The sequence below is a fragment of the Pteronotus mesoamericanus genome, unplaced genomic scaffold (genome assembly GCF_021234165.1).
Source record: "Pteronotus mesoamericanus isolate MK-2021 breed Mesoamerican mustached bat unplaced genomic scaffold, CSHL_Meso_final contig_1018, whole genome shotgun sequence".
Classification (NCBI taxonomy): domain Eukaryota; kingdom Metazoa; phylum Chordata; class Mammalia; order Chiroptera; family Mormoopidae; genus Pteronotus; species Pteronotus mesoamericanus.
In genome coordinates, this window is record NW_026555002.1 from 3,684,359 (window position 1) to 3,706,881 (window position 22,523).

The 22,523-nt window shown below is 41.6% G+C and overlaps 1 protein-coding gene across 5 annotated transcripts in view; it reads right to left on the bottom strand.

The window, feature by feature from the left end:
• Window positions 1-22,523, bottom strand: part of GIGYF2 (GRB10 interacting GYF protein 2) — a 107,793-nt gene that overhangs the window by 20,057 nt on the left and 65,213 nt on the right. For 4 of the 5 annotated variants that reach the window (XM_054571454.1, XM_054571447.1, XM_054571471.1 and 1 more), the window contains 13 exons: window positions 19,659-19,876; window positions 19,408-19,570; window positions 19,135-19,323; window positions 16,078-16,274; window positions 15,022-15,181; window positions 12,620-12,786; window positions 9,351-9,442; window positions 7,981-8,088; window positions 6,956-7,056; window positions 4,996-5,096; window positions 2,891-3,052; window positions 1,530-1,688; window positions 157-393 (listed from right to left, as the gene is read on the bottom strand). In XM_054571454.1, the coding sequence (XP_054427429.1) occupies window positions 157-393; window positions 1,530-1,688; window positions 2,891-3,052; window positions 4,996-5,096; window positions 6,956-7,056; window positions 7,981-8,088; window positions 9,351-9,442; window positions 12,620-12,786; window positions 15,022-15,181; window positions 16,078-16,274; window positions 19,135-19,323; window positions 19,408-19,570; window positions 19,659-19,876 (2,054 nt within the window). The remainder of the gene's footprint in view (window positions 1-156; window positions 394-1,529; window positions 1,689-2,890; window positions 3,053-4,995; window positions 5,097-6,955; window positions 7,057-7,980; window positions 8,089-9,350; window positions 9,443-12,619; window positions 12,787-15,021; window positions 15,182-16,077; window positions 16,275-19,134; window positions 19,324-19,407; window positions 19,571-19,658; window positions 19,877-22,523) is intronic. The other variant, XM_054571464.1, reaches the window with a different exon arrangement.

The following is a 22,523-nucleotide window of genomic DNA, read 5'->3' on the forward strand; positions in this document are numbered from 1 at the left end:
CTTGTTTAAAGGCCTAATACAAGTACATCCATCATATTATGTTTTATTGATCAAAAAACTGTATTAGTAATAACGCTGAAGAAAGCACACTACTTGACTGCCAGCATCTACCTAACACATTTACAAACAGCTCCTTAGCTGGTGTCCAGGCTTTACCTTCATCTGCGCCAGCTGCTGCTGCTGCTGCTGCTGCTGCAACCTCCGCAGAGCCTCCTGCTGCTGCTGCCGCTGGCGCATCAACTCCTTGTGCCGCTGGAGCTCCAGCTCCTTCCTCTTCCGCTCTTCCTCCTCGTGCCGGAGTCTGGCTGCCTCCTCTTCCATTCGCAGCCGGTTCTCCTCTATTCGACGCTGGGCTTCTTCTTCTTCTCGGGCCCATTTTGCAGCCTCCTCTTCCTTCCCAGAAGGAAAAATAAAAGAGAATATATAAACTTCAACTGTGCATGTTTTTTAAAAATTTAAATCACTACTGAAGTGACAGAGAAAGGAAGAAGCTTTGCTCATGCTGATATGAGACAGAGGTAAATTTTCTTTTATAATCTATTCATAGTAGCCACAAAGACCTGAAATGCTTACAGGATAAAACTGTCACTGATTTGCTAATTACTACGTAAAAGGAATGTCGCTCTGAACATCTATAGTAGGCACTGATCTCTAGGAGCTCACTAATTGGAAGGGATGAGTCTCCCGGACACTGCTCCAACGCCCAGGTGGAGGGTTGCCAGGACCCTGCAGGGATGCTAATGACCAGGAGAGCCTAGGCCAGGGCTGGAACCAAAGCAACTTTACAAGATCACTTTAGTCTCTGGCTCACACCCCTGGTGGCCCACAGGTCCCTCCAAAGAACTCTCCTCAACCCACCCTCAACCTCTCCGGTTGCCTGTAATGACAAAATGGCATGGTTGGGCTAGAATACGTGCTAATTGTTGCAAAATCTTGTGACTATATTAAGCAGCACTGAATTGTACATTTTAATTTTTTTAAATTCTCACCTGAGGACATGCTTACTGGTTTTAGAGAGAGGGGAAGGGAGGCTCAGAGAGGAGGAGAGAAATATCAATGCAAGAGAGAAACATCAATCAGCTGCCTCTTGCACACACCCCACCCAGGGACTGGATCTGAACCTAGGCTGACCGAAAATGGAACCTGCAACCTTTCAGCTTACGGGATGACACTCCAACCAACTGAGCCACACTGGCCAGGGTGTGAAATGCACACTTTAAAGGAGTGAACTGGGGAGCGCTCTCAGACAAAAGTCATCACCTTGCAGATCTCATAATTGGTTTGTTAAGGGTATGTCTTCAGATTCCTCACTGAAGGTCTGTTTTTGTTTTACTTTTTTGCTATTTTCTCCGGCTTTTATAATTACATGTGAGAAGGTTATTACAAAAGTAGGAAGAGCCAGTGTCTCTGGGTAATTTAGGTCTCTCTTGATAATTTTCAGCAACCTGGAAAAGACAAGCTGTCTGAACACCATTCATCTCTAATTCCCAGCTTCAAATAGCGATGAGAAGAGTAAACCATCTGGTCACCTGCTTGCGTAAAAGTTCTTCCTGCTTCCGCCTTTCTTCCTCTTCTCTTCTCCTCTCCTCTAGCCTCCTGAGGGCCTCTTCTTGCTGCTGCCTCTCTTCCTCTTCTCGCTGTCGTCTCAATGCAATCTCTTGCTCCCTTTGGCGTCGCAGCGCCTCTTCCTATATGAAAAAAAGTGTGTGTGTGTGTGTGTGAGAGAGAGAGAGAGAGAGAGAGGGAGGGAGGGAGAGAGAGAGAGAGGGAGAAAGAGAGAGAGAAAGAGAGAAACTCTGGGTCTCAATTACTATATTATATCATAATCTGAAAAATAATAGGCTATATGCCACTACGACTCTATTAACAGTAAATATAAAAAGTACACAGAGTAAAAAGTATATATGTAAGTTGAGGAGTTAAGAGACATTAAGAGTTAAAATAATCTGTATTTAAAATATAAACAGCACTATGCTGTGATGCCTACCCTGGTTCCCACATTAGCTACATTTACTGATTACCCTAGAAAGGCTGCATCAGGACTCAGGCTTTGTTTTCTCCATTGGTACCATCAGCCCTTGTTTCTTAATCAGCTGAGAACCTAAGGTGTCGACTGGTCAAATCAACATGGCTACCAAACATGCCTGGTGGGGTAGGAATGAGCTCTCCAGTCAGGAGTATTGAGTAAAGTTATGTGACTCAGAACAGAAGTCCCACAGATACTACACATGAAGAAAAGGGTCCCATTGTTAATATAACCTAGGGAATACTGAGCATCACAGAATTGAACAGGTTTCCTTACTGCAAGGCCCCTGGGAGCCTTACATCCTAATGCACTGCAGTGTGACTCTAAGGAACATGAGGAGTTCCACCCTTGGTATGGAGCCTTTCACTTTTCACAGAGAACTTCCTGTGGCCAACGTGGAATAGAAAATAGGAGGCAAAGGTGAGGCTTGGGCGCTATTACAACAAGGATTCTTTCCACTGAAATCCCAGTAGAAAATGGGCCAAGCACATGCCACCCCCCTGCCAAATACAAATGGCCAAAATTCATTAAAAACTTCAACATCACTGATTATAAATACTTAGGCAAACAAAGACTCAGTTACTCCCGAAATCTAACTGGTTTATAAAACCCCAGGAAATATGCAAAAGAAATCAATTCTAATGTTTCACTGGGACTGAAGACTATCCCTCCAGTGGGTGTTAATGGACAAGACACCCTCCCTAAAAGGGAGGTAAGCCTTGTAAAGTCCCAGTCCCACTCCTGCTGTTGACCTTGGATAAGCCTTCTCCTGGAGCACGACGGCCTGTGAGAGGAGGGGCACGAGCAACGGAGGGCCGGCCTCCAGCATCAGTCCTTTGGTCCGAGCTCTCAGAAGCAGGGTACCTGTTTCCTTCGGGCAAGCTCTTCCTCCTCCAGCCTTTTCCTTTCTTCCTCCTGCTGTCTCCGAAGAATTTCCTCCTGCTGTCTCCTGAGCTCTTCTTGCCTCTTGCGCTCCTCCTCTTCCCGCTTCGCTCTCATTTCTGCTTCCCTTCTCTCCTGCTCCAGCTGCGGTTACAGGAGAGCACTCTTAGGGTCTTGCGGCCACGCACAGCAGCACTCCAGCCTCCCTGACCGGCCCTGTGGGGGGGCAGCTGGAATGCACAGGCACTGCCAGCCACTCCGGTACCCCCACTGTAAGCGGGCAATGAGATCAGCTCTATAAGAGCTCTCAGCTCTCATCGGTCCTGCGGAGCACAACCGTTCCACGCTCTTTGAAACTGAATGCGCTCTCACCACACCGGCCCTCTCCCCGCTCCACGCTGCCACTGCACATCTCCTAAAGGCAGGAGGGGAAGTAGCCATGAGGAGCAGTAACACCAGAATTTTGGGAAGTGGACATTTCTTTGCTCATTTCCATAAAAAGATATTCTGATCAAAGATCTAACAACATGACTAACAAACATGGTTTTAACATCAATTCTGTAAAGCCAGTGGTGTGAAAAGTTATATAATTCTTTAAAATTTGAAGACAACCCACCTGACAAATTCTATCACTTGCAGTTCCTAAATACTAGTCTAATTCAGCACCCAGTCTCCATTCCACTGCCATGAGCATAGCTGAGGCCTTTGGTTTCTCATCCCCATTCCTACAAGTGCCTTATCTGGTTCCCCAGAATAATCCACTTGTGCCCACATCCCCCAGCTCAACATCTAACCTCCACCAAAAAAATAATCCCCAGGCTTACATTTAAACCATCCTTCACCCAGACAATAAACCCCCACTTTAACAGGGCATGTACAGGTTGCTCATGACTGGCCCGCCTCATCTTCCTTTGTCTCCTCTCGCATCGCTTACTCCTCAGACGTAACAAGGATCCAGGCCAGACCAAAGCACTTAGCTGTTTCCTCCGCCAGCATGTTCCCCTGCATTTCTGAACCTTTACACATGTTGTTTCCCCCAACTGCAATTTAAATCTTACTCTGTCAAGCCAAAGCCCTTTAACTGAGTTAAACCCTACTGTCCCTTCACGTGAAAATTAACTCAGATATTACTGTCCATCAAAAGTGTCACCAATTCCTGATTCCCGCCTCTCCAACTAGGTAGCCAGCCCATGAGCTTTCCTGCCCCTACTTGTCTGTGTGTCTTCCCTCGCGAACCAACCAGCCAACACACACACATACACACACACCCGCGCACACACGCACGCACACCCCCCCTCCCTCCCCTGGCCTGACTGCAAGCTCCTATGTTTCATCATCTACGTGTTCCCAGCACAGAGGACTGGAGAACCAGAACACGCTCACAAATTGTTTGAATTATGGTCTCTCTTCTGTGAAGGCAGGCCCTGACCATGAATCCTTTCCACACTCTGGGTGTTCTATGGAGACTATCACTCCCTCAGGGGATAAGGCAGCATTAAGTATAATGTAGGAACAAGTCTCTCAGAGGCATGAGAACCCAGAAATCATTAAGTGACACCAAGTGTTGACAGACATCCTCTTCTGTACTAAAACCGAAGTTCAAGATTCCTACTTCTTCCAGAAGACTGGAATAGAACACAGGATCTAATGTTAATGTGGAGCCTTTCAGCTGTGTGCCTGGGGACACTAAGAAATGTAAACATACATCACTATAAAGATTCCGGGTGGGAACTCAAGCTGCAGATCCAAGTTCTCATAAACCATGTAGTGGATATTTTCTTATGGTCTTAATATTTGTTAACAACTGTTTCTACGATGAATAATGTAACTAAAATACACATACGACCATGGTCATTAATGTATCAACCAACCAATTACTTTTAATTTAACTTATAGTTTTAATTCTGTTCAAGGTCTTTTTAGGGATATATATGTAGATTATGAATGTGCTTATACCAGCTAAGTAGCAGTAAACTAAAAGGGGGAAAGAGTATAGCTAGCTAGAGGTACAGACATCAACAACCAGATGTCTATCTACATCCTACCGCTGGAAAGGACGCGCGGCTGGGGAAGAATGATTTTCAGACCTTTGCCGCTTTGGCCTTCTCCATCTGCTGAAGCTGTTCGAGGGCAGGTCCTGGAGTCGGGGTATCCAGGGGAAGATCCCACACACTACCACCTTCCCAAACTGTGAGACAACAAGGGAAAAAAGTGAAGAATGTCAGAGCTCACCCGCAGTCACATATCCATGAGCGTAACAAATAAAGCTGTCTATCTACCACCAAGTGAACCCCACTGTACATATCTGCTCTGCTTTGAAGTCACCTGAACTGCCAGTGGGCTCTACTTTATATCAATATCCTTCAACACACCTAGAGGGAAAGAAAGTGCCGGGCATTTATCAAGGAACTAATTTCACCTCCCAAAAACCCTGTAAGATATCTGTTTATATCTCCCATTTTTGTAGATGAACAAGCTAAGGGTCAGAGGTGGTTCTGTAATATCTGCAAGGACATAGGGCAAGCACATGGCCATGCTAGGACTTAAATCCTAGTCAGTGTATCAGATCCCAAAGCCCATGGTATTTTCAATAGCCTTGCCACCTCTTATTGCACCAAGTGGAGAATGGGGTTTAAGAGAGGCATAGCTGTGGAAGCAGAGAAAACTAAGTGGTTGCACAATATTATAAATGTATTAAATGACACTGAATTGTTCATTTAAAAATGGTTCATTTTGTGTTATATCAATTTCACTTCAATAAAAGAGAAAATAAAGAAAGAAAGGTACAGGGGAGGCCTCTGGAAATGCTGAACAGGTCTCACAAATGACACTGGTCCTGCTAACCTGAGGCTGTCAGATGTGGAAGTCGACAAACAGGAAAAGGCTTCTGAGTCTCTTCTATTGCCAGCAAGGTTTGGGGACATCACTTTCCTGCATTCTCTACCGCCTACGTTCCTATTCTAGTCTCTTTATGGACTATAGATTATTGTCTGTATAAAACCATAGAGCATTTGTAAAGGACCATGGCTACATCATACACAAAGAAATAAACTGTTTAATAAGGTACTTACATTTCCCAAAAACCAGAGAGCATTTTAACATCCTATAAATGGCTACCAATAAAAAAATACGGTACATACAGCACGGGAAGTTGATGAGGGAGGGTAATCAGTCCTTCTCCTTCCACAGGCCCTAGGGTCAATGTTAATCAGACAACTATGGCCTGAAAAGCTCGATGGCCCTGAGAAAAATCCATCAGCCCTGGCTGGTGTGGCTCAGTGGGTTGAGCACCAGCCTGTGAACCAAGTGGTTGTTGGTTTGATTCCCGATCAGGGCACATGCCTGGGTTGCGGGCCAGGTGCCCAGTTGGGCGCATGCGAGAAACCACCAATAGATACATGTCCTCTACACTACTATTTCTCTCCCTCTCTCTAAAAGTAAATAAATAAATACTTAAAAGTGTACAATTCAGCAATTTAAAAAAAAAAGAAGAAGAAGAAAAAAAGAAGAAAAATCCATCGATGCACACGGTTCCTGAGAACTTTCAACACACACACTTTAACCTCTTGGAAGAACTATCTATGGTTCAAACTACCCACCACTGCAGGCATCAGACCTTACGAAACAGAAGTGCTCCACCAACAGAGACTTTTTAAAAATCCCAGCCCCAAACGTTCTAATATAATGGGAAAAAAAAAAATTAGAAAATGAGGTAAGATGTTCACTTCAAAGGCGGCTATTTTCTTCCCCAAATTTCTGGGTACCTGCAGTGTTAGTCTATATATCAACCCCTGACTCAAGAGAAACAGCTCATCATTACTTATGATTTTACTGAATCTATTTCTTACCCTGGCAGAAGAGATCAAAAACAATTTAAAGACCTTTCCACACTGGACAGAGAAACATAAAAAAAGAGAGGCTGATTTCAAATCAAAGAAATTCATCTACTAAATAATTTCTAGCAAATCCATAGCAGTCTTATTTCCAATACTCTTGGATCCTTTGTTGAGGTCTATTTTTTGTTAAAGGGCCGATCTAAGTTAGCACCTGCAGGCTGTGAGGCTGCTGGCTGGAGCTCCCAGATAGACCCAGTATCTGGCACCGACACAGATCTAGGCACTGAGGAAATGACGTTCTGATCAGATAGTCTGCAAAAAGGAAATTAAAAAAAATAAAAATTAACTTGTTCTTGTCATTTGCAAAAATAAGGAGGAACTTTCAGAGTATGTGTAGGGTTTTCAGGTTATTTGTCTAGAAAACTCCATTGTTTTAACTAAATCGTAGTAACACCAAAGCATTTAGGAGAGGAACAGAGAGGCACAATAACCACACTCTGGACTCTTCAATGTATTGGCAAACACTGCCTTCCAAATTATGAATACACCTACTATCTTAAAAAATCCAGAACATCTCCATAAATCATAGAGGCACGTTATGATGCGAAAGATTCCATGGACTCTAAGCCTAAAAGTCTGCATTTTAGTTCTTAGCCTTCAGTTCAGAGCCCTGATTTGCCCATCTGTAAAATGGAGACATTACCATCTAGCAGGATGGGTTATGGCTCAAAAGAGAAATGTAAACGGTTCTAGTTAACTGGACAATAAGGTTTTTAAGAGCGGCAACTGATGCCTTTGCAGAAGATAAAATTAATATTACCCTGAATGATAATCTAAAACATCGTAAGTTGAACACCTCTAGCATAATTTTCTTTTCCTCTGAGCTACTTTAACAGCTTCTGGGTTATGGAAAATTATAACCTTGAAGAGTGTTGTTAGTATCTTTTTTGAGATAGCTAATAAAGGTAAAAATGAGATTAAACTTCTAGACCACCTTTTTTTGGTTGCTGGTTCCATTCTCAAATGTCATTCTTTGGTTATCATTCCAAATTTATCCTCTGAATAAAAAGATCAAATGCATATTTTACCTCCAGCCTAGTTATTTTTTAAAATGTATTCTGTTTTTACACAATACCACTTTCTCCTGTTGTGTGTGGGTACTCTGAGTTCACGCATACCAGTACTCCCCCCACCACCCACACACACAGAGAGACACATCACAGCATGACCACCAACCTCATCTTCAGCGCCTGGAACTGTTGCAGAAGGAGTGTCAACTGTTGCTGCTGCTGGGAAGACAGGGCTGCTTTCTGCTGCTGAGCCAAAACCTGTGCATACTGTTGTCTTCAAAAAGAGAAATAAAGTGTAACCTGTCTATTCACATTTAGTTCACTTTACTGACACAAGGAAAGATATAGTTCACTCTACCACTCCCCTAAAACACCATCAGAAATAGCTATCAAATATATTTTTATAATTCTTCATGAGAATAAGTTACACATACTTCATTCTAAGGAAAACTCAACCTGTAAGTGACATGCTTTTGACGGGGGGGGGGGGGATCACAAAATGCCAAAAAGTGGCAAATTCCTTCAAGATAATAGCCTTATGTCAGAAAACAAGTTAAAACTAAAATAGATTCAGCCCTGACTGGTGTGGGTTGGGTGTGGTCCTGCAAACCAAAGGGCTGCCTGTTCAATTCCTGGTCAGAGCACATGCCTGGGTTGTGGGCCAGATCCCCAGATGGGGGTGTGACAAGCAGTCAAGAGGCAGGTCACTTGATGTTTCTCTCCCTTTCTCCCTCCCTTTCCCTCTCTAAAAATAAATAAATATTTTTAAAAAGATTTAAATAGCTGTTTCTACACGAAACAGCCTTTGCAAAAATAAAATCACTTATATAAAAATTCTCCCTTTCTTTCAGATTAGAAAATTTAGGTAAGATCATCTCCCACTAGATGAGAGGTAGACAATTTCTGTAAATTTTCTGCTTAGAAAATTTTAGGTAAGATCATTTTCCACTAGATCAGAGGCAGAGGTGGACAGTATTTTTCTGTAAAACCAGACAGTAAGTATTTTTGGCTTTGCAGACCACATGCAACTGCTCGATCCTACCATCTCTGTCCACAGGAGCCATAGACAACACACAAACGAGTGTGGCTGTGGGCCAGCAAAACACTGCTTACAACAACAGGTAGCAGGCTGCCAACCTCTGCACAGATGACAGCCAATCTCACCTCTTCCACAAAAGGAACACACAACCTATATGATTCTGCCATCATTCCACACCACTTCTAATGGGATAAACTTTATTTCTTTCCTGTCCTCTCATCTGTTGTCTCTCTGTAACATTCATAGTCGAGCCATATAGGAGGCACTGATTCTTATTTTAGAAGTTAAAGAGCTTGCAAAATTAACAGTTACGTGTCATCTTCCGCAAACTTCTGGTATTTAAGAAAACCAAACTTAAAGATAACATGCCACTAGCTGGGTAGCTGAAGTGTCCTAAAACTTTTCGTTCTCTGCTGTAGAAGGTGAAGCTTGTGAGCGGATATCATCAAAAATCCCTGTTGGGGCTGCAGTACACCCCTCTATGTTACTGCTCTTACTGTATTAAGAACTGCTGGTACTGGAGGTGCTGCATCTGGTATAAGGCCGTGAGTTCCTGCTGCCTGGTCAGTCGCTCCTGGTCCAACTCTCCCTGGGAATGAAGAGATCGGGGAAGAAGTACCAATGAATACATTGCAAAAAGCCTAAAAGCCATTTAGTACATATATCTGAAAGCAAAATGAACCCTAGACCTTCACTTCCCACTCCATCTTTACAGCCAAGATACTTAACTATAAAAACCTCAGGCATCTATAAAACTACACAGTGCCATCTAGTGGGATAAAGTGGTGTCTGCATTATGTCAGATTCCCTAAGGTGGGGCAGGGTCTTCATTTCAGCTGCCTTCTTCCTGCCCTTGAAACTGAATGCTCTACTGTACTCGTTATTCCTGTAACTAAAAAGTGTATAATTCTCCCAATATTAAAAGTGATTTATAAATCTGTAAATCATTAGATGTTATAAAAATGGGACAAACAGAAAGGAGTAAAATCATCTAAAGGTTAAAAGAAATGTTATGGTGGGAATTTTATAATGGTACACGATAAATACCAGGAGTCTGTATGTAAGTGTGTCTTCTTAAGATGATGAGAAATTTTAAGTCAAACAGAAAACTGTAACTCCCTACCCAAAACTTAGGTTTTTCTACTGCTATTAATATGTAAGTTAAAAAAAAATTAGCTGTAATAAAGCTCTGGGTTTTGGGGTTTGTTTTTTTTTTAGCTTATATTTCAAATAGAATGGCAGAGATCTAAATTTGAAAACCTTAAAGTGGGGAAAATAATGGAGAATATAAATTAACAGAGATACATTGGCCTCCCCCACCCCATCTGCAGTTTCAGTACCTGCAGTCAACCGTGGACCAAAAATATTAAATAAAAAATTCCAGAAATAAACAATTCGTAAGTTTTAAACTGTGCACCATTCTAAGCAGTATAATGCAACTTCATGTCCTAGCTGGAGTGGCTCAGTGGATTGAGCAACAGCCTGGGAACCAAAGGGTCGCCAATTCCATTCCCAGTGTAGGGCACACGCCTGGATTGCAGGCCTGGTCCCCAGTAGGGGGCGCGTGAGATGCAACCACACACTGATATTTCCCTTTCTTTCTCCCTCCCTCCCCTCTTCTAAAAAGAAATAAATAAGTTCTTCAGAAAAAGAAGCTTCATACCGTGCCCCTCCACCTCACCCGGGACGTGAACCGCCCCTCTGTTCTGTGTGCCCATGCTGCAGATGCTGCCCTCCAGTTAAGTCACTCAGGAGCTGTCCTAGTTATCACATCAGTTGGGGGGACCATATTTACATAACTTTTACTATAGTATATTGTTATAACTGTTCTATTTGATTATCAGTTACTGTTGTTAATCTCTTACTGTGCCCAATTTGTAAGTTAAACTTTATCATCAGAGTGTATATAGTATATACAAGCTTTGGTACTATCTGCAATTTCAGGCATCCACTGGGGGTCTTGGAATGTACCCCCTGCAGATAAGAAAGGACTACTGTAAAAGTATAAGGGTGATACAGACCAAACAGGCAATGAGTAGTGAATGTTTATATCTTTACTGTACATAGATTATAGTTTGGAATAAAATATTTGATATACAATTTCTTCAGCTAGGGATCATGTGAAATTCAGGGACATTTTTCTTTCTCATTAAATATTGGACTAGATAGAAAATACAGTAAGGTAATTTAAATTTCTACATGAAGTTTCGAGGTATATTCATGATGAAGGTGAATTCTCTTATCAGTGCTATTTAGGGCAAAGGCAACAGCTGACAGGAAGCAGCGCTTCCCGTGGCTTTTCCCCTCAGGCGTGTCTGACTGAGGCTCAGCCCAGTAACTGGAAGTCAGGAAACGGACTAGAGAAAGTAAGCTAAGCTCCAAGTCCTGAACTTTCAGTTCTGAAACACACAAGATAAAAAAACTCATCCCAATTTCAGAAGGAAAATAAAGCTCAAACTTGGTATATAACTGAAATTTACATAAAATTAACACACAGTATAATTTTTCTTTGGATTTACGACAACAAAAATGTCAAAAAATAATTTCCCTCAGCCAGAAATATTTACTGCTCTCAAAACTACAGGTGGTCTCAATCCATCAGTGGACTGGGAAATCAATTACTGAGTCAAGATCAATATTTATGTAGTAAAAAGAAAAGAAAGAAATAGAACAGAAAATATGTGCATGACAAAATGTTTTGTGAAACCTGTTTCACATATATACACACAGAAAAGTCTTATAAATTCTTTTTTTTTTTTTTTTAAACTGTGAGCCATGGTCAAAAAAGTTGGACAGCCACTGTTCTCATCTATGAACTCCCTTGACTGCAGAGGCTGTATCTTACTCAGCCTTGTCTCTTAAAGACCTACCACAAGGCCCAGCACAGTCCTCAAACCTACAGCTGATGGATGATTAAATCAATGGTATTATCACTGCAGAAATCCAGTGTTCACACTAAAGGTTTTTGACTATGGCTATTTTCACTTTGGCCAGCAACCAGACACTCCTACCTGGAGGAGGAAAAGGCACAGATCCAAAGCCCTCCAAGAGGAACTCTATGGGGAGAGGCTCAGGAGCAGCTGCAAAAGGAGTACAAATTCCCATTCAAAGCTACTCCAGGGCCACTATACAGGGGGAGTGGGTTACAAAATGATCCAGTTTTTAGTTACAGTACCAGTAACTAATATTAAAAGAAAAAGTCTTCAAAAAATATTCCAAAGCACTGAACTTCTTTATTAGAAACATCTACTTTAAAATAAACCTCAAATTTAGGAGCTGTGTGAGTCAGAAAGCAAGAGGCAAATGGAGGGGAAGGAAGGGGAATGTGCATTCTAACTAGAGGCAACAAAGAGCTCTAAGTCAACTGTGTTGAAGCACAACAGACTGAGATAAAAGCTCTGAAATGAGCTTAGAAGGTAAGGAGCCAGAACATGTATGACCTGGTAGGTGGGCCAGGCTAAGGTGTTCTTCATTCTATACCTGCTGAGAGCTTCTGGAGAGAAAGGAGAAAGAGGAGGAGAGGAGGGAGAAAAGTGTGCACGTGCACACGCTCTGTGTGTGTAGACGGGCACCGATATTTTGTTTTGAAAAGATCATGATAGCCAGGTATGCAGTCTCTGATTAAGACTTTTCATTGCCTTTCAATTGCTTTCAAATAAACTACAGTTTTTTCGCCCATTAGGTGTAATTATCAGGTTTGTGTTTACAAAGGGAAACAAGTGCTTCTGAGCCTAACATGTGTCTAGGTGAGCTGTAAGGTACTTACCATATGAGGTGGGGGCGCTGGACCGGGAGAGAAGGGAACCCTTCCCCACATTTTCATGATATCACCAAGAGGCTGGAAGCTTTCATCACATGCTCTCTTCACCAATAAAGACATAGTAAAATAGCCCGCCTGAAACCATTCTGCCATCTCCTGATTATTGAAGGGACCTATAACAATACCAATTAAAACAGAAGGGCAATTTTAAGGCTGAAGAGGAAGAAGTATTTCCTGGGTTTGCTCCTCATCCAGAGACTAACAATTTGTTTCAGGTGGCACCTGTTAAATAATTTGTTAGATAACCTAATTCCTCTCCAAAGGTGGTGAACAGGCTTCTAACTAATAAAATACAATTACAAAAGATTTTGAAATAAGCTTCATGTGTATACATCCCAAATTCTCAGCAGTGCTTTAACTATTTTTAAGGAGCATAACTTGTGTCCAACTCATTAATTCTCTACAATTCAGTTGTCAGAAAAGTAAATAAAACTGAAAAGAGGTAGTATCTGTTAGACTTCACATCACTTAATCATAGAGAATATAAACATGCAGGGCTAAATATGCTCTTCTTTTTCATTTTCTGCCAAAGATTATTGAAGACAGGACAAAATAAAAACTACAGTCAATTAAAATAACACAAACTGTAATTTATTTACTCAGGTAAGACTAAATCTAGACTTGGTAAGGGGGGAAAAAAACAACATCTCTAGATGTTCTACAGTAATAAATAATCAAATACTTTATACAAAAAAAACCTAATTCATTCTGCTCAGTAATCATTAATTCATTCATTCAGCAAATATTTACTGAACACCACTTATGTAAGCCCTGACAGTGAGAATAAAACAGGAAACAAAAGTCCTGGATCTTCCACTTCTGGGAAGATACACTAAATGCATTTTTCCTGCTTTTCCTGATAAATACAACTAAAAACCCTGAACGTTATATATAAAACAAAAGACAACTCTGAACGGTGGAGTGAAGATGGAAAACTCACAAGGGGCGCTGGGTTTTCATCTACCTTATATATCCCAGAACTCAGCAACAAGAAACATGACCCAATATACACAATTACAAGCACCACCCAATTATGTATTGTCTGCAAGTTATTTCAAATATAACAAATATAGGAAGGTTGAAGGTGAAAGGATACAAAAATATGTATCAAGCAAACATTAATCACAAGAAAGCTGGAGTGGCTCTACTAGTATTTGACAAAGTAGACGTCAGAGCAAAGAAAATTACAGAGACCTTATGGTTTGCAGGATGACGCCCAACCAAGCCACAGCCACCAGGGCTATGTAATGGCTAAATACAGAAATGGGGAACAGATCAGTGGTTGCCAGGGGTTAAGAAGGAGGAAAAGGGGGAGTGAGTGGGAGAGGAATGGCTGTGTCTATAAAAGAGCAACATGAGGGATCCCTGTTGAGATGGTTACAGTCTGAATCTTGACTATGTCAATATTCGGGTTGCGATACTGTATTACAGTTTTGCAAGAGGTTACCCCTGGGGGAAACCAGGTAAAGAGTACGTGCAATCTCTGCATTATTGCTTACAAGTGCCTGTGATGCAACAATTATTCTCTAAGTAAAGTTAATTAACACACCACACCTATCTATACCTATTTTAATTAAAACCCTGCTCTTAACGTACTTTATATTCTATAGATCATGAACAAGTACCTGTAGTGCCAGGTAGCGATAGATGCTATGAATAAGAATGAAGCATGGTAAGGGGACTGAGAGGAAAAGGAGTTACTACGTTGGAGAGAGGTCACTCGGTTAAACACTATAATGAAACAAACTAATACAATCAACAACCAATTTCAAGTTATTAGCAAACATTTCAAAAGGAAAAACGAAGAATCAACAAATGTCCTTTACAGCATTCTCTCCCCATTCTAATTTAACTTATGCACCATACAAATGTTTTAAGAATTTAGTCTATAACATGGTACTAACTCTTCTCAGCCATCTTTAATAGTTTTTTTAATCATTTATGATATCAACTCCACTTTAGCAAAATATTAAAGCACAGTCTTCCAAGATTGCTGCCATTGCCTGTCTATGGAGAGAAGACTGAAGTACAGAGAAGGTAAGTACACCTGCCTAGGTAAGCAGCTGGGATGCCGGAAACGAGGGGGTCCTAAGCATCTTGCTTACATCCCTGTCATATTAGCATGATCTTGCACACTGTATTCAAATTCTTTTCACTGGACTCCCCTCCCCACACTGAAACCATAAAGTAATATGGGAGGAGCCTATCAAAATGCCTTCTATGTATATATAAAGAAAGCCTACAGCACTCTTTTGTACTACTATGAAAATTAACACTAATTCCCATCTTACAGAACCTGGAAGTAACGGCAGACACTTCCACATGTGGAACAGAAGAGAACAATGTACCTTGAATTTCTCCCTGAGGATCTTTGTAATACCACTTCTGCATGGCTTCGTGCATCGATGGGACTGAGACTCCCTTAGTTCTGTGCTCTTGCAGTTTCGATGCCAGTCTCTCATCATCCAGTGCACTGTCCTGGAGATAAGCTACCATCTTCTCAGCTTGCTAACAGAAAAACAAAAAATGGAAACAAATGATCCTAAATTAACACTTGTACACACAAATATGCCTACCTTTTTGGGGCTATTTGTGAAAGACATGAATTACGCGAGGAAGACAGCAGGCAATGATTTAATTTCCCCAACAATGCCATGAAACAGGCACCATCCCCATTTTACAGAGGAGTGAAAATTATTACACAAACTGAACTAAGATTACAACAGAAACTGGCACAGATCAAAGCCCAGGCACTAATCGATATATTAATAAGAGTACTTTTAACAACTTATATGCCATTAGTCAATCCTCAAGTGTATAAACTAAACCTGTAAAAGCACGTGTGGTAACAGAACAAAAGGCTCAATGAATACAATTACCAATAAAATCAAGTTGTACTAAGACATTGCCCCCTTTCTTCCTTTGTTCAGCATTTCCCACCCTGAAGAGAATTTCTTCTTTAGAAAGCAAGCTATCGTTTACTTTGCACATAAACAATGGCACATACAATCTTAGGAAAATCTAGAACATGAATAAGATGTTAATATCCTGGGAGTTTGACTGTTTTCCCTGTTACACTTTAGGCAAAATATACAGAGACACAGTGCCCATCACAGCTGCTTGTTTTAGCCATTTTTTGCATTCCATTAATTTCCAAGGAAAAAAGAAAAAAGAAAAGCAAACAGCTAAAGGCAACCTCAGAAGAGCAAAAAATAACCTGACATAATAACTACTACATAGCAGAAACTTATAAGCATGAAATGATTTAAAAGACAATTCACTCATACAAGTAAATACTAGACACACAACTTTTCCAGTACATAAAATCTGGTAAATATTCATTTAATGCTTTCCAGTTTTTATGGCAGTTTGAGAGTAGAAGAACAGAGTGGCATGACTTGTACCTGCTCCAAATGTTTGAGACCCTCTTCGTCATCCGGCTCCGTGGGAACACTGCCCATGCCAGGAGCACCGACACCCGGCGTCTCAGCTGGCCGCAGGGCGGGACTGGGAGTGGGAAGAGGGGGTGGGAGCATGAGGAGAGGAGAGGCTGCATCGGAAGGAATCTGAGACAGGGGCTGCTGGACGTCAGAGACCATTTCTAGAGGGAAAAAGATGCAGATAGATGAAAACCCTTTCAGCTGCAGAATGCCTCATGAAGGGTGAGTCCACGCTGCCAAGCTGAAGAGCCCGCTAACTGGGCTCGGCAGAAATGCAAGCTGTGCCCGGGACACCGTGGCTACCTCTGGAGGAGAGGTGCAGGACTTCTCCTGAGAGTGACAGAAGCGCCTCCGCAGAATGACAAAACGGAAGGGTTAACAGGTTTTCAGAAGGGCCTTCTGCGGTGCCTCCCTGTGTCGCTAGAGCATCCACCCAACAGTTGTGGGTCTACCTCTTGAAAAGAAACTGAGTCAACCTAATCTCTTCTTTGTATCATGTCTCCAAATAGTAGAGACAGTTAACAGAGCAAATCTTCTCAGAGATAGCATATCTCATCACCAAAACCTTTATTAAAAATATCTGTAATTATCTTGATAAGTACCCTTTCAAGTCATAATTAATATAACTCAGTACATTACATTTTGCAGGAGAATAAAGAACACTCGGGGTGTACCTATACAGTGCAGGAAGTTCTTCTCTGTAAGAATAAAGACTGCAAAGAGGTTCTGTGTTGGTTCCTATCTCTAATCTCCCATTATGCAGGCTCATATGAAGGAAAGGGGGATGAACACATAGATACAGTTACAGTTTCCCTTTGAAACCTTGTTTGTTCAATTACAGACAGCTTCTCTAAATTCCTGTTCATCTCCTACACCAAACTTTTTAAAAGAACAGTCTACACAAGCTGTGTCCACTTCACTACCACTCTCACCTGCTACACTGCAACTTCCCCTCCCTTCCTCCAGTAAAGCTTCTCTCCTACAGATGAGCAGTGACCTCAAGTCCCCAAATTTAATATTGTCCTCATCCTCCAACTGCTTAAGTAGCACCTGACATTATCTACCCTTTCCCAAGCTGAAAACATTCTCCTTCCTTAGTTTTTCTGCACTCTACACTTGCCTCTGAAGCTCTTTTTCTGGCTCCTCTTACCTACCTAAAAGTCAGAATTACCCAAGGTTCTGTTCTCAGTCCACTTTTCTTTTTACCCCCAACAAGTGTACGTAAATTTTATATTTTCATTCGCTCTCTGGCCCTAAACTCTTCTCATCTTTAGTCCTTCACTCACAACTGCTCTCTGGCCATCTCTACCTAATTTCTCACCAACGCCTCTCCCCTTCCCACTGTGCTCCTCAACTTCTACTCTCTTTATATTAATGGTAGCATAACCCTCTCAAGGTACCTCACTCATCTCTGCCTCTTTCCTTTCCTGTGCCCTGATATACAAGTGATGACTACGTCCTGCCAATTTCTACTCTGAAATCGCATCTCCCACTGCCTCTCTTTACAGGCGCACTGCCTCCATCACAATGACTACTTGGGAGCCCGGCAGGTCGGTGCACCGACCCGTCATCACAACGCTGCATCTACCCTACACACAGCTGTCAAGTCCACACTCCAACCATGTTTTCCACCACTCACCTTTCACTCCTCATGCTTCATCTAAATAAAAACAAAAGTTGATTCCTCCCCATGCCTGGCTCAGTCCCACCTCCTCACTTTAGCTTTCACCGCTACCTCGTACCAGGATGCCCTCTTTCAATACATCCAGCTACACTTACCTCCAAATTCTACTTATTTCAAGACAAACTCAGACACTTGCTTCCTGAAGCACTCCAGGAGTCTGTCAATCATAAATTCGTACAGTTCCTTTTTGCCCCAGATTATTGATATACACATGCTTTATCCTCTAGAGTTTTTCAATCTTTAATGCATTTATGAAGCTTTCTAAAAAATACACATGTATTTTGATTCCATTCTAAAATTTCCAAATGTACAAGTTCCAAAGTGCCTGATATACACAGTAGGGATTCAAATAACTTGCTGAATTCATTCATTCAACTTTGTTCTAGATATAACAACAACAACAACAAAAAAAATCCTTGGTTCAAGCCCTCAAAATATGAGTTTATTGAGCCAAAAAGAAAAGTCGACTTTTATAGTATATATTGCTACTTTAGAAATGTCGTTAAGAAACAAGACACCTACCCTATCTTGGGAACGTGAGGTGGGAAAGAGTGTCAGGTGCAGGGAACACGGTGCGCCAACAAGACACAAAGGCAAGAGAAGCAGGCACATTTAGGGGCCGAACAGACTGGGAGGCTGCAGAGAGTGGGAAGGAGATGTGGACGGTGCTGCGACCGCATGGAGGGAGGCAGAAGCCCAGTCACGCACGGTACCGTAGGCCATGTTAAAAAGATGTGAATTTTTATGGTAAATGAAGCAATTAACCCTTCAACACTAAAACTTAAATCATTTTTTTAACATGTATAAGAAACAAGGAAATAAACATTAACATTGCCCACTAAAGTATATGAGCTTAAAATCAACAGAGTAACACTGGAGAAGGAGATAACACTTTAAGGTTATACTATTGCAAAGGTGATGGGAATTCCACAGACTGATCCACATTCTTTTTGGCCTCTTTTGGACAATGGCATTTTGATGTGTCATCTGGGCACAGAAAGGAAGGTCGTGTCTGATACAAAAATCAAACTGCTGCAAAGGATCACAAACCCAGTTTGCCCAACTGACACCAGCGTGGCTACGTCTTAACACCCTAGGAAGTGAGACTCCTGAGCTTCACCCTTGCTGCCTCTAACTCCGCTTTGTTGAATTCTGGGATGGACACACATATGGGAAGCAAAGTCTGACTAGGTTTACCATTAGAATAATCTTTTCTAATAAGCTACCCCTGGAGACAGTTCTAAGAGGTACAAACAGAAGCCTATCTTATCAGTCAGTGACCATGGGTGACCCCAGCAGAGTCCCACTTCAGCTTGAAGGCTCTTATGTATACATACCATCCCCTCTGCCAGGCACTTTGGTTGGCAAACTATTTTCCACCCGACTCTCTTCTTCAGCTTTTTCCATCTGCTCAGTTTTGGGTTCCTCTTTCCTGTCAAACTGTGGCGTTTCTTGGGGAGCATGGTCTGGAGGAGTACCTGGTCTAGCAGATGATGTTAAGGTTTGAGGTGTTTCCTCACTAGCTTCTGTAACATGAAGTAATCTTTAATTAACAATTTAGGAAACTTTGGTTCGACAGAAAAAAAAGTAAAGACAAAACTGCACCGTACCAGCTCCTATTCTATCCATCTTTTCTCCCTCTTTCTTATTTGTCTTATCAGGTTCTTTGGCTTCTTCATTATGGCTACACTCCGAGTCAGAGCACCCCTCCCCTTCCTCCACAGGCCGGAAGTCCATCTCCTGCTCTTCTGGAATAGGTTCTTTCTGTACTTTCTGTAGGAAAAAAAAAAAAGGCCAAAGGTTACCAGCATATTTGGTAGAAGGTCAGTGCCTGTCACAACATTTAAAACCAACTTCTCACCTTCAGAGACAGGAACGCTCCAGAGGAGTCAAATGTGCCCATTTCTTCCTCGGCATCCTCTAAGCACCATTCAGGCAAGCTGTCCCTATCATCGTCGATGCTGCCACTGCCTGTGCGCACCCTTCGGTAACCCCGTTCATCATCCCGATCTCGAAAGTCAAACTCAAATCTTCGCCGCCGTTCCATGTGTTCCCGCCAGCCTGCAGAACGAGGGCCATCTGGGGTCAGGAGGAGGACACGGACCTTAGAGAAGTTTTATGATAGCATTGGAAAAAGAAAATGATGGCCAGGAGGTAAAGGAGAAAACTGCGACTGGAAGTAAATTGAAATGGATCACCCTACTACATACACAGAGTACTAGGCAGACTGCAGGAAGTCCAGAGCTCAGCACACATCTGCCATCGCTAAGTGACAGCAGTCACCCTCATTAAGTGCCGAGCTGAGACGCAGCAGACTCTACAGCTTTAAAGATACACTGAAAACAAATCACCTTTAAAGAACACTGTATTCAAAGTATACTTTGAATAAGCTTTAGGCATCCAACTGAAATGCTTACTAACCCACTCCTGGCCCAGACTTAGCCCTGCCTATTTTTCCATACTGAAGTCGACACCTTCCTTCTGGCAGGTCTTTAAAGCATTTTCTTTCTTCTCCTGAAAACATCATTCTTTATGGATAAGACCAGCTCCCTGTGTTAATGTATGTCAGAATCATCATGCCTAGCTGCTAGAGCTAGGATCCCATTTGTGATTCTGATTCCCAACAGAGTCATGGAATTACAGTACTGACAGATGTCAGAGGTTCTATATAGCTCACTATCCTAATTTTTTAAGTTGAATAACAAAACTTCTGACACAGGTAACTTGCAAATGGCAAAGTAGACCTCAAGTCCAATTCTGCATCCTCTACTGCTTTTACCACAAAAACAAGCGTACTTCCCTTCCCTTTCTCTCATCTCTTAACTCTCCCCTAGGGAGTTATTTCCATGTAACACCCACAGGGACATCCCCAAATCTACCCTAGCATACTATTACATCCACTGTCCAGCAATAAAAGATCATCAAAGTACTTTTTTCTAAAAAAGAATGGGAAACCTGGTAAAATTTGATAAGCATTGAGTCTAAGAGAGTTAATTTAAAAAGAGAAAAAGAGTCAGGTTTTAACATATTAGAATTTTCTATCCTTAACTGCTTTCTCTCGGGGTAGCATACAAAGAAAGGAGGCCAAAGCAAAGCATTCTTACTACTGAGGCTCCATTTGCTAAACCCAGCAAACTAAAACTCAACTGAAAATCAAAGGGCAAAATGTTAAAATGCCAAATATAGGTAGCATTTTATAAGCCACTCACAAAATGGTAAGAAAAGATTATTTTCACATTCCCCACCTTACAACAAAACACTATTTACTACCATCTATGAAAATAAAGGAATTTTATACCCAGATTGCTTAAATGTACAAGTGGAGTCCCTACTCAAAAGCACTCATGAGCAAATGCTCAATTCCAGAATCCTCTGTCTACTGCCATCTCTAAACCATCTGGTTGTGTGCACGGTGACAGCAATCCACCCTTCCAGGCAGGTGGCTCAGGGCTCCCTCTTACTGAGGGTCCTAAGTGCAGCTCCCAGAGTGGATGCTGAGCTGTCCTAGTGCACTGTCTCTATAACCCTACCGTGAGCTCTACTTTAATAAAACTAGATTCCTTATTTTTGCTGTCTTCGAAAAGCAAAAAGAATTCTTATTCATGAAAGTAAATATAGCAGATAAGGCACATCTGTAGCTTATTAAGGTTGACCATTGCTTTAAAGACCTTACATTAGAACTAGTTTGATACTATTTTCACAAGGTAAAATCAATCAAAATTATATTTAAGACTTTAATCAAATCCTAATAAAAGATAAACTAAAATCTAAGAAATGTTAAGAGTAACTTAAAAATGATTGATAAAATCAAACCCAACTTTTTAATATGCTGGGTTGAAAGGGTAGATAGCATTCTTTTTTTTTTGTTTTTAAGATTTTATTTCTTTTTAGAGAGAAGGAGAAAGAGGGGGAGAGAAACATCAAAGCGTGGTTGTCTCTTGCGCACCCTTGACTGGGGACCTGGCCTGTAATTAAGGCATGTTCCCTGACTGGGAATCAAACCGGCTACCCTTTGGTTCACAGGCCAGCACTCAATCCACTGAGCCACACCAGCCAGGGCGACAGTATTCATTTTTTAAAAATGCATATACTTACAGTGTTTGGTTTTTCAGTCCCCCAAGCTATCTTTTAAAAATATATAAATAAAAAATTTTGGAAAATTGTCAGGTTGATGACCAAACTGTCACGGAAGTCAAATATTAGGGAGACAGATTTGGGAAAAGACAATATATATGCAAAATCCAAGTTTTTGGTTGAGCAAGTTTAATGCTAGAATATAACACTAAAGTTTTACTTTGTTCAACTCCCTTTAATAGAATCAACATCAGTCCTTTGGGCCTAGAAACAATGTTGATCTTCCAAAACATTCACCTTGTTTGTTTTTGATCAGCTGGAATTTTTCTTCTAGCTCAGCCCAGATCCTGTCCATTCTCACTGAACGCTTGATGGGAACAGTCTACAAACCCTCTGCTTACAGGCAAGCTCAGCACAAAATGCCATTATGCCTTGAAGAGAATGATAACATCTGGTTGCCCAGGACACAGACTGATGAGAATTGCCTAGAAAACTGTGATGTAAACAATGCCCACTAATGACAGAAAACTCACACAAAAGGCAGTCACGAAGAGTCAGGGGAAAGCACCCTGACTTTATCCAAAGATTGATTTCACAAAGTTTCTACCTCTAAATGCCTGTTAGAACGTTCACTCCAACCAAAGCTGGTGGT